General features: G+C 42.4%; 1 protein-coding gene across 1 annotated transcript; it reads right to left on the bottom strand.

Moving 5' to 3' along the window:
* Positions 1-637: 637 nt before the first annotated feature.
* LOC115308598 (cathepsin B) lies at positions 638-11798 on the bottom strand. Its single transcript, XM_029966585.4, has 8 exons — positions 11634-11798; positions 9728-9861; positions 8791-9000; positions 7858-7973; positions 4657-4886; positions 3766-3882; positions 2556-2684; positions 638-745 (listed from the first exon to the last, which is right to left on the bottom strand). The coding sequence occupies exons 2-8, from the start codon at positions 9857-9859 to the stop codon at positions 669-671; spliced, it is 1011 nt and encodes a 336-aa protein (XP_029822445.2). The 5' UTR covers positions 9860-9861; positions 11634-11798; the 3' UTR covers positions 638-668.
* Between the last annotated feature and the right edge of the window lie 6289 nt (positions 11799-18087).

Below are 18087 nucleotides of genomic sequence, written 5' to 3' on the forward strand. Positions count from 1 at the left end.
GTCGAAAAGATTGTCTGCTAAAGACGCCGGCTGTCGGCGCCGTATGCTCTTTCGTTGGCGGCGTTCGTTGCGCCATCTCTTGTTTCCCACGCGAAACGGCGCCGCTGCGTTTCCATATGAGCGACGCCTTTTTCTTTCTTTACTTTTTCCTCAGGTAAGTTCGCTCTTTGCAAATTTTACAAAAAAAAAAAAAAAAAAAAAAGCACCATCTGTGGGCAACGCTGCACAAAAGTCGTAGCGCGATAGGTTAAGAAACCGAATTTTACGGTCGATTTAAAGGGCCTGGCGTCTCCTTGAATCACCCTGTATTCCAGGGCCATATATTTTTGTCACGCCATAATCGGCATTAGTCTGGCGTAATTCTCGTCAAAATAATTTCGAATTATACCTAAAAAGGTAAAAATGTTATTGATGGACAAATTAATAAACAATGTTAAATCTGGAATTCCTTTTCCATGTCATAAAATAGAAAATGGCATTTGTACCGACAAATTTGCTTTGAGAGAGTTGACTTTACTATATGGATACCAGTGAAGAATATTCCTACAAATATGTTTTGACTATATTGCTTCACCCTTGTATTTACGAAAGTTTACTCCTGTAAATCGGAAAAAAATTCAGACAAAGTGTTTTTGAATTACTTTTGAAAAAGAATTTATTAGGTCTATTCATTCTTGGGGGATACCGGCGTTAATCCGCTCTTCAATTCCACACTCCTCCTGTCCACGGAGAATCTTGAAATAACCTAAAAAAATGGCAAAACAAGGTTATTTGTGTACCATAACATCTTACGTGTGAATACATGTAACAGGTGTTAAAAAAAGTGAAAGCCGTTTACAACTCCCTGTAACGCCGAATTAGAGAGCAGCTCTTGAGGAGGAGTAGGGAAGGGTACAAGGGGAGGGGTCATGTGAGCTCGGAGGGTACGTGACCTCGGGGGTGGGGGGGGGGGGGGGGGGGGGGGCGGTTACGCCGACGCCGCTCAGGCCGGAAACGGCCGCTTAAGAGCTGCGCTCTAAAAGATAATCCACTTGTCACTGCCTCAAATATGCTTTACCATTTTCTCATATAAAATAAAAGAAGAAGAATGTGCTTTGGAGGTCAAATGGCATATGTATTTTTAGATAGAAATTGTTCTGGTTTTTAACGCAAGCATATTTTCAGCTTTCCTTCAAACCCAAGTTGCTTAAGTGAGACCCTCTTGACATACCTCGGCAAACCTCATTCACAAGGGCCTTCACTCACCGTCACTCACCCTTATCTTCACAGGTGAGGTGAGGGTGACTGAGTTTTTAAACCAAGAAAATTCATGAGCGTGAGGGTAAGTAAGGACCGTGAGTGCGTGAGGGGTATGAGTGCGTGAGGGCCGTGAGGGCGTTGAGTGCGTGAGGGGCGTGAGGGCCGTGAGGTTCAGTGAGGGTGAGTGAAGGGCTGAAGGTGAGTGTGACTGTGAGATTGAGGGTGAGTGAGGGGCTGAGGGTTAGTGTATCTGTGAGGGTGAGGGCGAGTGAGGGGCTGAGGGTGAGTGTAGATGGGAGGATAAGGTTGAGTGAGGGACTTAGGTGATTGGGTCTGTGAGGAAAAGTGTGGGCGACTTAAAATGCCTACCTCTGCCTCTAGATAGATATTTTTTTCTTTTTTAGAGCGCAGCTCTTAGGCGCCCGTTTCCGGCTGGAGCGGCGTCGGTGTGACCGCGAGCCCCCCCCCCCCCCCCCCCCCCCCCCCCCCAAGGACCTCGGGAGGACTTCGGGAGGACCTCGGGTTCCTTCGGGAGGACACTGGGAGGACCTGGGGTTCCTTCGAGAGGACCTCGGGTTTCTTCGGTGACCTCGGGGAGGGGGGTCACATGACTCCCCCTGAGGCCACGTGACCTCCCCCCCTCCCCGAGGTCACGTGACCCCCCCTCAGTACCCTTTTCACCTCCTGCTCAAGAGCTGCGCTCTAATTCGGCGTCACAAGGAGTTGTAAACGGCTTTCACTTTTTTTTTTTTCAAATTCATTGATAAAAGGATTAGCTAGCCCCGCCTAAAGTCATGGTGCATTAATACATTGTTCCGCGTCTCAACTTTCTCTCCGAAATACACATAACGCTTTGCAATAGTTAACAAGTGCATAGTAGCGCGTAACAAATATGCAACCAGACATTGTTCGTAAATAAGAACAACTAGAGGTACACTTAAAGGCGAAATGGTCAACTTTAAAACTATTTTGGCCTCAGCATGTCTTTATATCCTGTGTATGTCCACCCGTTGTGCACTGAGGAGTAGACTGCTCCTCCTTATTTAAAGAAGTTAACTGTTAATGATATTAAAAAGCACGCATTGAAAAGAAAACAATTAATTCATTATTTGTCAAAAAAAAACATACCAGAATGTTTCTTAATTATATGGCACTTGTATAAGTTCTTATATTACCCTACATGTTTGCATATGTTTAGTGGACACACGCATAAATCTTTTCCACTGGTGAGGTTACTTACTTAATAATAAAAACAAAAGGACAGAATGGCATATTAACGCTTGTCTGTTTTGTAGTTGTGGTCTTGAGTATCTCACCGTGGTCGCCCCAGTCTTCGTTCCAGGAGTTGGCCACGAGCCAGTAAGGGGTGCCGTTCTCTGTGCCCCATCCAAGGATGCGAATAGCGTGCATTCCCAGCCAGTCACCGCTGTGATGCTGGTACACGCCTGTGCCCGGAAGACGTAGATTTATCACTGCGCTTGCATAATTGAACATCACACAAACGTTTCAGTGAATTAAGGCGTTTTTAAAATTCTCCCAGCACTGGAAAGTAAAAGTCGCAACACATTATCAAAACGTTAAAAGTGTCGGAAAGCAGTTTTTGTTTTCATTTACACCTAGAAGAATCGCAGGAAATACGCGAGCAAAAGCAAAATGTCATAGCTTCTGGTCATTGAAGACCAGTATTAGAAAGAACTTGCGAATGGCAGAGGTGCCGATTATTGCTAATCTGTTGTTATGCTGCGTGCCATTAAACAGGGTGAGACAATTTAGCAACATTAGAGGTTTCTTTTCGTTAACACTTGAACTAAGCTGAGTTAAGGTGTGTGTAAAGGATGCTTTTTTAATTTGTTTTAATGGAGACCCGTACAGTTTGGTTGTGTAAGACAACTCTTTCACTGCTTTGAACCAGTTTTCTAAGATGGCTGGAGATTTGTTTACAAACAGGTCTTCCGGCAGTAAGACATCATTGCTTGCCGTCTGTCTCGCGTTGTTCGAATTTACACATATTAAAATCCAGCAACGTGACTTGGAGTGCTGAACTTGTTTCAGCAAAATATATGAGGAGTGCTTGGCGCGTACTCATTTGCGACGTACTTTTGCAGTGAATAAGTTCACGTTTTTTAAGGCTCGTTCACATACTTGCACTTAAGACCGTGTTCTTTAAAACCCCTTAACACTGTTTGAGATGAGGAACACACTGACGACATCTATCGGGAAGCAATGGAACACTTGGAATTTTCGTATATTTTCTTATTTCTTCGCCATCTTTCTTTCTTAGCTGGAAAACTTTTGAGAATGTTATAAACGATAATTTCTCGAAGATTGTACGTTTAGTTTCAAGAATACCACAAAACCTTCACTCTAGCGAAATTCAGTTGCAGGGTCTGCTCATAGATGGCCCCAGCGTGCCAGCGTGTTTTCTCTTTGTAAGAGGTAGCAAGAACTCGGTCGTAACAAAACGCAAGTGTGTGAACGGGCGGAAGTCGTTCAATCTCGTCGCGTAAAATAATATTATGTAGTTACCAGATTTGTAGCTGAAGAAGTCAGCGTAAACGAAAAAGGTACCCTCCACAGGTCCGTTCTTGAAGATCTCGGTCTGGATTTGCTTCTCGTCCTTAGAAATAGAATAGACCGTCTTGCCTGTAGTGTAAGAAACAATAAATAAAACGTACGTCAAATATGAACTATCTATCATCTAGTTTTAGTCAAAAGTGGGAAATTCTTCCTTTTGGCTTTGTGTATCTGTTTTCAATTTCCTACTTCTTGTCTTCTACAGGTTATCGTATATCTATGATGTCCCCAGTGTTAAGGATGACTTCAATAAGGTTTCTCTTTGTCAAATCGTATGGGCTTTTCTTTTCTTCTCTCTTTTTTTTTATGAGCAATCTATTACAAGTTTAAAAGGTTCAGGGGGACACTTTCATGTCGAATCGCAAAGTAGACAAAGTGCCAACGAGCTGGCGGAAGGAGTTCCGAAATTTAAACTCAAAGCTGGCAACGCCTGCGTCGTCGCCCCTGCGCAAGTGCAGAACCCAAAGTGCGTTTTAAACTGGCACCTGGCAACGACGCTACTGCTTAAAAAGGCAAGGTGTTTGGATACGCAATTCTAAAACTCCCTATTATTCAAGAATCCCGTACGTTAACTTAATGGCATCGGATAGGGAGCATTAGTCTGCCTAGATTTCAGAGTGCTTTCAACTGCAAAGACGTGACGAAAGCCTTGATCGTCTGCAAGCGTCTTCACATTTCCATTCGCTTTTTTCCTCGCCACGCGACAATGCAACGCATGCGCACTCGCGACCCCAGGAGGTGTCAGTCATGGAATTGTAAAATCTCTCCGCAGTTTCAGTTTTTCCCTCTCTTTGATTCAATTCCCTCTGTAATCCACGTGATTGCAAACTCAAGGTACCCTACCGAAGTGCTTGTCCTCCTGATAGTCCTTGCCGTAGCCCTTCCTGCAGAGATGCACGCACTTGGGCGTTGGCACGGTTCCGGTGCAGTTGGGCAGGGAGCTCCTGGTCAGGTGTTCGCAGGGGGCGAGAGAGTAAGGCTTGCAGCCGTCGGAGGTGCCGTAGAGGCCACCACTCACGAGTCCGCTCTTCTTCCAATATTTCCAGGCCGCCGCGGGGTATCCACCTTCGCAACTGGAGAACGAAAACGCTTGGTAAGTTTAGTGACATAAAGATCTCGCTGAAGGCCTACCTGCGAAATACTCATTAGTGGAGTAAAACGTGCCGCCTTTATACTTCGTTTACAATTAAGCTGACGCTGTAGCCAAATCTACGAGCACAAGCCAGCCCGTGTTTCTTCTATGAGCAGTGGCGGAATTAGGGAGGTGGGCGAAGGAGGCTACCGCCCCCCTCCCTTTCTCCGGCGCGACTTCTTTTATTGTAAAGAAGGCATACAAATGCTTCTGCCTTGGTAACACGGCAATTTCTTTTGTCACGTCACGCACGTCCGCGACATTAAAGCTGTCCGTGAGTTTACATCTGTTTTCAGAAGCCTGACTCATAAACCTGCTCTTAACTTTGAGGATTGTCTTTCTGGCGTAAAGATTTCAGGCTGAACATTTGACAGACATCTGTCTGGTTGGGTAAAAACTTAGGAAATAAGGCAATTCCAACCAATCCCTACAAAAGTAGGGGCCCAATATTTTAAAACAGGCTTGGCAATGACTCTTTGAGGAGCAGTACCTTCTTCTATGGTTGTGGTGATGTTTTCACTTTCTTTGTCACGTGGCGTATGTTCATGTGTGCCGGTGGTAAAGCAGCCGGTCATCCAGTGATGTTGCCTGGTGCTATAGGTATGTGCCATGATTCATTAAAAAGTATATGCCAGGGATTACTCTCGACGTCAAGGATGCACGTATTCTTGAAGTTGATTCGATGGTCTTTCTTATCAGAATGTTCCGCAACAGCGCTGCTCTCCTGTTCAAATTTTCGCACGTCGTTTTTGTGTTGGAAAAGCCTTTTGTGGAAATTCTTTCTTTCGCCGATGTATATTGCGGGACAATCAGAGCAAGGAATCTTGTATACGGCTTCCTGTTTCTTTTCTTTAGGGGGACGATATTTTGGCTGTGACATAAGTCGTCTCAGTGTTGACAGAGGCTTGTGGGCTCCCTGAATTCCATATTTTGCCAGCACGCGTGCCAGCGCCTCACTTGTACCCTTTATACTGGGCACGCTGCTGTTGCAGTTTCTTGTTCTCGCTGTTGCGCGCGCAAACGAGTGCGACCTTGTGTGCGAGCAACTCGATGAATAAAGCTGCTGCTTTAGCCGTTGTTCTTGAGTTCTGCAATGACAGTTTTTTCCAAGTTATTTTCAGTCTGGGATAAGGAGATAGTCTTTGCTCTGGACAGGATTGTCAATCATAGGGTTATTACAATAAATGCTAGAGGCTCAGCTGGCGCTAGTGTGCTGTTGCATTTTGAAGCAGACCGCAAGCAGTCAGAAATTGACTTCCGGTAATGCATTTCTATGGGAAAAAGCGAGTGCATTTTCTCTTTGCGCTTGATTATAAGAGCAAACATCACGAATAATTTGTACGTACTAGGCACATTGGAACATTTCTTAGTCCCGCAGACGAAATAATTGGTCAGTTACAGCATTTTTATTTGAAATTCGCGCATGAAAAACGGTGTTAAGACCGCTTCGTACGTGTATTTATGTGCACTGTCGGACACTGTTAGCGCGAACACGGCGTCGACGCTTTCCAGCATTGGGGATATACGTGATAAACGAATGAAGGACATGTGGAAAACCAAGAGAGACGGCAAGAACTACGCAGTAACACTGGATAAGTAACTCATTGTGCTTGCAGACGATCAAAATAAATATAAAGTCCGATTTGCGATAAAAAAGTACTGCTTTATTCTTTCTGCTCATGAATATATGCGAAGATGCTTGTTCTGTGTTGAAATCATCACTCGCACGCTCCAAATCTTTGCAAATAGGGGGAAGCCAGAGGACACGTGCGCGATAAAAACTGCCAAACACAGAAAATAATGAGAAAACACACCTTTCGTACCCCACGTACTTCATTCTTTATGTTTGAACGTTTTTTAACCACTCATAAAGCTACACGACGGGGTCATTTTCATATAGTGAGAAAACAGGCATATTAGTAAGATATATAAGCACCAACGGAATGCTGGCGAACATTGAACACACTCTACATTCCTTTCGACCGTTCTTTTTGCTTAGAATCGTCGCTCGTTTCTACATACCTGCCATGGAACAGAGATTTGGGACTGAAATATAGCGAAGTTTAACATCGTTCAGTGGTAAAGGAAAAATGCCGTAACTAAAGCAATTACACTTTCACAATATTAATAAAGGTACATACTTCCCGGTACAATTGAAATAACAAAAGTTATTCATGTTATTTTCCGGCGACGAGACAAAATTCACGCGCGTTTTCCCATAGGAATGCACAGGAAGACTGGAAAAGTAGACTGCATGCTGTCTGCTTCAATTTGCAAACCGGAAGTCCCGTAGACACTAGCGCCAGCTGAGCCTTTAGCGTTTATTGTACTAACTCTATGGTGTCAATACCATCGACGCTTTGTGACTCGTCGAATGGTTCGAGTCAAACGTGAGGCCACGTCCCGTGTGCGCTCGCTTTCGGTATACAGAAAAATGGACTTCTTCAATTTTTCTTTTTATAAGTAAATCAAGGAAAGACAGATGGTTATTATTCTCATATCCCATGATAAACTGGATGGCAGGCTCGATAAAATTGAGGCGTGCGAGAAAGCCTTTTTATGTGATTTTTTTAGTATGCAGAAGCAGTCATCGAACGCTTACGCATCCATTCTTCTGCATCCTTTCGTCTTCAATAGTTCTAGCGTGAGTGCTCGCACTGCGGAAGAACGTTTCAAAGCCTCAACTCAATTTCTAGTTTTTGCGCTTGTAGCCATGGCAGAAAATTTCTAGAGGAAAATGAGCATAGTGTTTATGAAAGTGGCAGAAGATCATCAACAGCGGACACAAATCGACTCTAAGGTGGTCTCAATAATGAATCCTCGACTTTCACTTAGTTGTTAGATGCCAGGGACTCTGCACGTACAGTATTTCTTAGGATGTCAGCGGATCTAGTTTTTATTTAATTGCTTACCCGGCACCGCAGGTATGGCAGCACTCTATGAGGTCTTCAGCCGATATGTTCACCAGGATTTTTCCTTTGCTGTGAATGCAGACTCGGTCAGATATGGCCTCCGCAGCGCCTAACGCCTGTATGAGATCACCAATAACATTAATATGGGATTCCAAACGAATGTGGCAAAAACTGGTAGGAAGCAATGCAAAAAAGAAAAGAAAATCTAAATAAAGAATTCCCGAAGAAGCTAAGTGTCTTAGCGAATCACCGGCCATCACTCGGAACTACTCAGGAGACTTCTTTTTTTTTTTTTAACATGGTATATTTTTTATAAAGCTCCAGGCAGTGCTCTTGCGAAACAAATACACTATTAGTTTTACTTGAATTTTCCATTGACCTTTCACTAAATAACATCAAACTTAATTTTGGGCGACTCGGTTGAACACTTCTTTTAGGTACGGTGTGAACAATGCGTGTGTCCACAAAATGGTTGCTCACCGACCGTCAAAAACATGAGAACTAGCTTAACTCTATATTTTACACGCATTTATTACCGTCTAAGCAATTATTAAAGAATAACAACTTTCACTTCCGCAATAAGAAATGCACTTAATTTAGTAATTATTTTGTGAGAGTTTTCACAATATCGCTCACCTTCACCATCTTAACGACGCCCTTCTAAGCGCCTGTAGTGATGAAGATTTTGTTACACAGTCTAAGAGTCATCTCCTTAAAGTATGAGCTATGTAGATTGCACAAGCAAGGCGTACCACACTTGAATGTCCAAAACACTCAAATAAACTTTTTTAACACTATTACCACATTTAACTATATTTCACCAAATACCTCGTCAATATTTATTTACAGAGAGGACAGGGTGCTCTTACAAAGATCCAGATGTAAGCGTTTGTTTTTAATATAGGTATGTTTGAATGGTCGCAGAGTTCTTACCCAGCAAGAACCGCAGCTGGACTGGTCGCGGATAAGGTGAATAGAGTCGCAGTGGGACCACTTCTCCCGTGCATCGAAGCTTTCCGGGAGGTCATCTGGGATCTCGTCGTGCACGAACTCTGCCAGGCGGTATTCCTTGCTCTTAGGGTGCACTCCCAGCAGACCCCTGATGTAGCTCATTGAGATGGATTCGTTGAAGTTTCTTCCGGCCTATAAGCGCAAAGAAAATTTAGTGCATTTTTTTGTTTATATTGATGGTGATAATAGAGCTTGTCCACTGAACATCCTTCATGTTTTTGTAAAATAGAAACAACTAAAAGTAGTAAAGGCGTAATTTGTGGTTTGGTGATTTTGTCGTGTTACCTTTAAATCAGTTTTTTAAAGTAAAGTTTGATGTCGCTTGTTTTGAAAAAAAAAAATTAAGAAAGTTTCCGGTAGAAATTGTTGGGGTTCGATGAGGGTTACTCATTTTGAGTGATCAACCATATTTGCATCAAATACTAGTTGTTTGACCGCAATCTGATTCTGTAAAAACACTTTTTTTATATTTTGTATTTGACTCGGAGTCACTGTTACCATTCAGGTGAGTTGGAGCACCACTCGTGTATATCTTTTTTACTATTGCCGTCCACAAAAGTAATTTTTGCCGGATCGTATATTTATTTCATATTAAGATAATGGAACGAAGAAAAAAATTCCGAAAAGAATAGTGCCAAGCAGACCAAAATATCGAGGTATGTAATTGCAATTTATTCACTCGTACGCAGATAGGTATTTTCCAGAAGTAGAACAGCGGCCTTACCAATCCTTAATGCTTACGTTCATCTCCATGAATTAACGTCGGCAAGGATAGAGCCCCACGCAATGTTTTCAGTCGGTGAAATAGAGCGAGAAAATGTATTTCTCGGAATATGGTAAGGGTAGTGTCATGACGTACCTTCCAAGTTGTGTTGATCTTGTTGATGAAGTTGATCATTTGGTCGGAGAGTGGGTGCCACTTCTTAGGATGAATCTCTCGTCCAAAGCAAACAGCGCTCAAAAGTCCCACGACCAGGAGTGATTTCAGCATTTCTGAGGCAAACAGAAAATATTATTCTTAATTTTCCAAAATACGAAGTGTGAAAAAAAAAAAGAAAAGAAAAGTCGACTTTTTATGTGTTGTTTGTATTTCGATCTATAAAACCCGAAAGTCTCAAAGAATCATATTAAGCGCGTTGGAAAAGAGAGGAACACAGGAGATTAATTTAAACTTTTTTGGTGGAAATGAAATGGTGCTTGCACCCTTCAACTTTGTCCTGAAAAGCATGCTTGTTTCATGGTTATAAGGCTCAAATTTAACAGGTGCTTTGGTGGCCCATTGAGATCTTGAGTCACCACCTCTGTAGCCATTTTAAAATTTTGTGCTTTCCTACACGTCGTGAGTAAGCATTTAATAGCATATTTAAGGTTAAAGGGATCCTGAACCGAAATCTGGAATTCACAAAGCACGGCGGCAAAAGCGTGCAACGCCGATGCTACAAACATCAAACCCTCACTCATACAACAATATATCAAACGGATAACCGTATTTCTCAAAAAAAGAAAAAAAAAAGGAGGCGCATTTGACAGATTGTCTTGTTTTTTCGAGAAGGAGAGGAAACGGCCTCGCGTCTTTTCCGCCTCGCCGCCTTGAGGGGTGAAACGTAGGGAAGACGAAACGAGATATTTTGACGTCACGCGCCTCGTCGGCCTCGTTTAATTTCGACGTTTTTTTTTTCTACAAAATATGGCCGTTGATTCGAGGTATAACCTTACGCTTAGTGTTTTAGGAATTTCAGCGTCCCGCCAACAGCTCCCGCATTGTTTTCTGAAATTCGAATTTCGGTTCACCGTCTCTTTAAATACTTTTGCCCCCTTCAGGGAATATTCACAGCCGAAATATTTCATTTGGAATTCTTATTAAAAAAAAAAAAAACTTCTACTATGGTGTTTGATTTTTTTTTTATATTACAAAATCACAGCTTACCTTTATAATTGCAATGCAATTAATTCAAAAAAGGCAAGCGAGCTGGATAAAAACGAAAATATCAATCCATTAAGAGGGGAAGCAAGGGGGACAAAGGACAAACACAAATCTCCAAACACAACCAGGTGAGTGTTGTGCGACCAAACAAATCCGCCTCTTCCTGGTATCAAACCAGGGACCTATTCATTTCCCGTGGAGCACAATACCAACTGAGCTAACCGGGAGATAGACGTCAGTAGAGCAAACGGGTTTTTTGAGCTGTCACCTGTCTAAACCAAGAAGGGTAAACGGCTTGCATTTTATGCCTATGATCATAATGCAATTGATGCAAAGGGGCAAGCAAGCTGGACAAGAATGACAATAATAATCCCTAGAGAATGAGAAGAAGGTGACAAAGGCACAAACACAAATCTCCAAACACAGCTATAACTGATGCGTGACCGAAAAAGTATGCCTAATCCCGGTATCAAACCAGGTACCTCTACATTTCCAAACAATAATAATCACTTCTCCATGGAATATTATCGTCATTCTTGTCCAGCTCTCTTGCCCTTTTGCATTAATTGCATTATATTTATCAACTTAGAATGCAGGCCGTTCATTCTTGGTGGTTTAGATTGTTGGTAGCTGATAAAACCCGTTTTCTCTACTGTTGTCTAACTCCTGGTTGCTCGGTTGATAGAGCGCTCCACTGGAAATAGAGAGGTCCCTGGTTCGATACCAGGACCAGAAGATTTTTTCAGTCGCGCACCAGTCACCTAGTTGTGATTCGAGATTTGTATTTGGCCTTTGTCCCCTTTGTTCCCCTTTTTCAGTTATCATTGTTTTAACAACTTACTTGTTTGTGACCGCTTGCAGGCACCGACAAATTTCACCAAGGCGATTCACGGTTATATATCCCTTATTTGAGCATGAGACAGGTCTGAGTTTGTTATCTAATCTGTGCAAGAGAGACCGATATTAGCCTGAAGAGAACACAATGGACCGGTAGGCGTTAATCGAACGCTGCTAGATAGTGCTCGATGATTTATCTTGTCACATGATGCCTGTTTTTCATATTGCCAATATGATTCAGAGTACATTATCCAGAAGGTGTGTTGAGTGTGCGTCTCAGTGAAATGAGAGTTTCCGACGGAGCAGAATCACCTTGGTGATAAAGCCCAGATTTCTTTTTAAAACCGCACTATTTCGACATATTCTACATTTTTTATCTCAAAACCCTACATTATCCTATTAATTCAAATCTAATGAAAACACATAGTTATCCTCAACGTTATAGACGCTTTAAACACGCTCCAGACTGAGCCGCCACAGATGACCTTCTCTTGTTTTACCGAAATGCCGAACCACTGAAGTGGGCATTGGCTAGCCTGAAAGACACAGTAACACCAAAGCTGGCAATAACCTGTCCTGATGTGGTAATGATATAGTGAAGCGAACGGAACAAGAGGAAACAAAATGTAGAGGTCGTTTATGACGGCGCCCATGCACAACTGCCTGAAAGCGTCTATAGGTACTACATTTCGGTGCTTTCTCAACTATGTCTACTAAGGCACAAACTTCTTTTTTTCGCGATTTAAATTTTTGGAAGGAATATGTTGGCCAATGTTGCGTATTGCACCCGGTGTTGACTGCATTATGAGATTTTTTTTCAGAAATCATTTATTGGCTAAGATTAGATAACGGTTAAAATATATTCCCAAAATTATATGAAGAAATAAAAGCCTTTCCGGGTTACCAAATGCAAAGCTTTGGTACCATCTAACCTGAAGTCGCTTATTAAACACATTACTAAGGGTTCAATTCATTACTTTGTCATTTTATCTTGTGTTTAGTGCATGCTATTACGTAAAAGATAATCATTTCGGGTAGAATTAATACCCTTTCTGATTTTCATAAAACTAAAATTTCTGAAACTAACCTGTAATTTTTTACGTTATCCTTGAATGCAACTTCTAGAATTTTGGTTCAACGTGAAAACGAAAAGGTTTTTAAAGATTTTCTTGCTTCTGATTTAATGCTGATTCTGATTGTTTGGGACTGCTGGGCAATGGCAGATAAAAATAAACACGTGACAAATAAGAAGGTGTAGGGTTGCTGTCTCAAATAGAAACTTAACCGGGGATAGTCACTTGCGACCTCAAAGTGCACATGCCCAGAGACGTGCGTTGGTATTTGTTTTGTGATCCCTCTCAAGCATTACACGTGGGCAAAACTTCTGGGTAAAATTAGGGGCTACCGAGGTGAACCGTATTCATCCGGAGCCCACAGGGTTCGCACCACGTGTAATACTTGGGATTTGATGTGAAAGTCTTACGTCATAAGAATTGTATAATTTATTCGGGCATCGACTATTATATATTTCGTTACTATAAGTCGGTGACCCATGTAAAAGAATGCAGGAACTGAAACGGTCGTTGGGTAAAGCATTGGGTTAGTGGTTTTAGCATAGTTCTTGTAACAATAACGAGATGGTCACAGACAGTGTGCGAACTGACAACTGCTTATTTGAAAAAAAATATTGGCTAAAGTTGTAGAATAAAGTAGCAATAACAAAAAAGGCAACGTAAGAAATCACACTCTACACCTTTGCGAACCTGTCTAACTCACTCATAAATGAGGCTTTTTGTCAAAAAATGGAATTGAGTGTACACTCACGCGCTTGTACTTTCTATCTCGAAATGAAATAGTGTAAACAACCTAATTTTTGCTAGGACCTATATCTCCAAAAGTTTTCGAATGTAAACTATTTGTGAAACATTGAGTGGTTCGTTCCGGTTTGATAGGAAAGGAAGCCAGGTGAAGAATGATTTTGCGCAGAAGAGCTTGTTATTGCTGGAAATTTACGAAACAGGAAGATTTAGGTGAATGTTGTGGTCGGTTTGCATCGCTGCATACCCGACCCGGAGGAATAGCACTGAGCCAACAGTTTCAATAACAAGAAACTACATTTAATGGGACATGGGCGAGACGATTAATATTGTTACCGGCGGCGCCTGAGTCCAGGCAAAGACTGCCTGCGCGCCGCCTCTGATACGCCGTAACGGCCTTTAAAAGATAACTGCAAAGAAAAAAAAAATTTTTTTAAACAACTTAATTTGGACAAGCATGTCAAACAAACATTTTTCCGCGAGAAAAAAAATTTTAAAGCAATATTTTTTTGCGTGAGACTGATTTTAGTTTGCGGCTATTTCGTCCGTTTTAAATCGCGCGCCACAAAGTTGGTGTTCAGTGACGTTTATCACCGATTGGCTGCTATGCTTCTCATTGGCTAAGAGTTTGATTGACAGCTTAGATCTTGGTTGTTAAACCTTTGTTACATGTTGTCATTTTCTTTTGAGCTGCATATTTTTACGTTTAAAGAAGGTGGGATTTGCTAGCTACCAACACGAGTACCGATAGAGTAACCAAAGGGTTGTCTCAACAGCGGTGGCGACCTCAAAGGAGCCGTCAAACCTAGTTGCGCGGTCCCCACATCTCAGCAGCAATAAAGACGACGTTTAGGGCTACATTACCGCGGGTCGGTTCGATTAATTACCTCCGTCGGTGCCAATGATCAACTACCTTGTCTCACTTTATCGAATATAGCGGAAGAGAAGACACTCGTACCAGAGTAAGGACAGAGTCCAAGAACATTCATTATAACACTTCCAAAAGAACTACAATGTCCCCATCTAAATTGCCCCCCGCGCCGGCAAGGTAAGAAAAGGTTTTTTTAAATAATTAAAAGCGCCGAAAAAGACAAGGACAAAGAAGTGGAACGACAAAGAAGTGTCCAGGGTTGGGCAGAAATACTCAAAAATGTATTTGGAAATACAAATACTGGGATACGTTGAAATAGTAGCTAAAATACTGATACTAAGATACATCTGTAAAAATGTATCGCGATACGTATCGGAAATACATTTTAAAAAGAGACAAAAAGTATTTGGAAATACAAATACAGGAATACATTTTAGGGAGGGCAGAAATACAAATGCAGAAATACTGATACTGAAATACATTTTTCAAATTTTTGGATACGCCAATTGAGATGAAGCTTGAAGTTTGAAGTAGTTGTTTTCGATCCCGAAATTACGTTCCCGTAGGCTTGGTACTTTGCCTTGAAGGTAGTGGTTTCGGACAACAAGGAGTCTTCAATGGGCCCAAAAAAACGTTCCAACAATTGCTGACCGCGATCCCTTCCATGACATCCTGTCTGTCTGACGAGGGAATCCTGTCAACATTGATCACATTATGTCACGGCAGAATGAACTAGAATTCTTTATCTGTAGGTGTGGCCTTGAACATGAAACTTTACCACGCTGCTGTATGAAAGGACAATGCGCACTTTCGTTGTAGGCTACCTAGCTGAAGATCGTGCATGCAGTGTCATTTGGAATTTTTGAGAATAGTGGACCACCTGAAGAATCTTGGAATGCATGTCTTGTCTTCTGTTTTACAGTTGAAAAAACGATACGGTAGCGTCCCTGTTCTGAAGGTCCTTACTACCGACCCTCCGCCACCGACGCACGGATTGCAGTCCTCAAGTTTTGCCTAGCAAAACTTGAGGACTGCAATATCAGCTCTTAATCCTCGTGGATTACGAGCTGATATTGCCGGCACAGGTGCGAGCTGTCCAAAAAACGGCGGTCTCGAGACTAGTCGCGGGAGTACGTAGTTTGGGATGGCACAGCGATGCCACTTCTGGCCTCCTCCAGGGTTTCGGATCACCAGAGCAGCGGGTCACGTCCACGTGGGCTGATGACGTACCCTTGAGCCGTGCAGTATTACGGGCGCAGCCGCAAATGCATTCGGATATGTGTTGAAGTTCACAGCATGAGTCTTCCTACTATTTCAAGTCAGTCACAGCCTGGCTCGTGCTGCAGCGGAATGTGACTCAGCTTTGCCGGCAGGGTGTACTCTGTACGCTAAGGCGAGAGAGACGGTTAGCAGCCGGCATTGGATGCCAGGAAACAATGACTCAAGAAATCCCTACCTAAAGACCTGCGGCAGAAGATGCTCTGACTCCACTCCTGTCACGCCACCTGGTTCGAGTTTCCCACTACGCAACACTTCTCAGAAAAGAGAAGAGGACTAATAGAAAAATAGTTTGCAGAATCAAAAGGAACGAATTGGTCAGCATAGTAACAATACCCCAGCATCTCCTTGACTCTGGTGCCCTTAGAAGTAAAAAAAAAAAAAAATGCGTTCGAACTTGTTTCTTTTTTTTTTTTTTTTTTGTTTTGGGGGGGGGGGGGGTATTTCGCAAGAAATGTAACGAAATACACTTCATCTTGATTGTATCGCGATACAAAGGAACATTCAAAATGTATTTCGATACAGGAATACAGATACTGGTGCAAAAAATGTATCGCGATACAGAAATACAGATACGAAATGTATTTCTGAAATACTATCGCGATACATTTGTATCGCGATACTGCCCAACCCTGGAAGTGTCGTTCCACTTCTTTGTCCTTGTCTTTTTCGGCGCTTTTAATTATTTAAACAACCATGAACCAACTGGCTCAACTTTCCACTTTGCTGTAAAAAAAGGTCCTCACCTGCCAGACGCCGGGTTCCGGAGAGCCAAGATCGGGGAAGCATCGGAGAAGTCGCCGACACACGTCCTATCTCTTTCGCGGTCACCTGACGAGTCCCTTTCCCGAAAGCGGGAAAACAAGAGGCGAAAGCCTCCTCACCTGTCAACAGTAATTCGCATCCAAGCGGGGGGACGGAAAGAGGTTCCCCCGGGACAGAGCCTTAGTCGTTCACCCCTAGGATGACAATGCAGTGAAAGCTACGCGCTCGTTGGTTCAGTCACGCGTCTACATTCCGCCACGTAACCACGCTCTCGTTTAGACCCGCGCGGGGAAGTGGTCAGGGGAAGAAAGGAAGGTAGTTAATTGGTCCCGGTGAGCTAGTAGCTCCCACTGCACTGTCAGCTTAGGAATGAACGAAGTATGGTACAGTCGTGATGATGTGGCACCGTGAATCTATCTTGTCTGGAGTTCTTTTACCGTGGCCTTCCGACGATGTCTTCGCACGAAGGCTTTTCTTCATCTCCTTAGCCTCCCGAGCCCACCTCTCTGAGTCTGGCGTGTTCCTCTTAGGAGACGTCGCCCTCACATGGCCTTCGATTATTTCTCTGACTCCCTTTCACGACATTTCACCATGCAAAAAAGAAAAAAATCTATTTTTTTTTAACTTTGCAAAGTCCCTTTTTTTCTTGGATAAAAGTAATTTAAAACAATAATGAGTAATTTTCTAGAAATTACTGCCTGAAAGTAAATCATTGCTTTACTAAAGTACCAGCTTAGAAAAATAATTCATTACCACACAAAGTAATTTAATTACTGTAATTTCATTACTAATGTCATTACTGCCATTTCTGAATAAGATGTATTTGGGTGTTTAGCAAATAAACATGAACATGCGACTGATAAGAACGTTTAAGGGTGTTGTCTCAAATAGAAACTTAAACGATGAGGTTCACTCGCTACCTCCTGGTGGACATGCCCATAGGGGCACGCTGACATGTTTCTGGTAAGACCTCTCAAGCATAAAAAGTGGACAATCATTCTGGGTAAAATTGGAGCAATGGGGCTGAATCGTACTCATCCGGAGCCCACAGGGTTCGCACCACGTGTATTAATTGGGATTTGATGTAAAAGTATTACACCATAAAAATAATAACTTATTCGGGCATCGGCGATCATGTATTTCGTTTCTAACATGCGGTGGCCTAGGTTAAAGAAAGGCAGGTGCTGAACCAGTCGTAGGGTAAAAAGTGGAGCTAGTTGGTTACGCGCATAGACCTGGTATATTAACAAAGCGCAAGGTACAATAACGAGAGGGGGACAGATAATGTGCAGACTGAAAAAGTGTTTATTTGAAAAACAAATATAGGCGAAGTTGTAGATTAAAATAATGAGAAGGATATAAACAAGCCATTAATTTCACCCCCTACAGTTGTGGGAACCTGTCGAACTCCCACTCATCAATGCTATTTCTTCATCAAAAAGCGGAATCGAAGGCACACTCACGTAATTGCATTCCTTATCTCAAAGTCGAGTACTGAAACAACCTAATTTTCGTAAGGACCCAAATTTTCTCAATTTTAAGAATGCAAATAATAGATCCCGCAAATATATCATTATATGGTAACTAATACATAGCAAAACACTCCCAGTCTCAAAATGTTTACCCGCAAATTATTTGTGAAATCCACTCGCCGCCGAATTTGTGAAGTATCGAGCACGAAAAAAATAGTCGTCTACAGTAAGCCTACATAATTTATTTTCTGGTTA

Source organism: Ixodes scapularis, unplaced genomic scaffold, assembly GCF_016920785.2.
Source record: "Ixodes scapularis isolate PalLabHiFi unplaced genomic scaffold, ASM1692078v2 PGA_scaffold8__174_contigs__length_109621045, whole genome shotgun sequence".
NCBI classification, from domain to species: Eukaryota; Metazoa; Arthropoda; class Arachnida; order Ixodida; family Ixodidae; genus Ixodes; species Ixodes scapularis.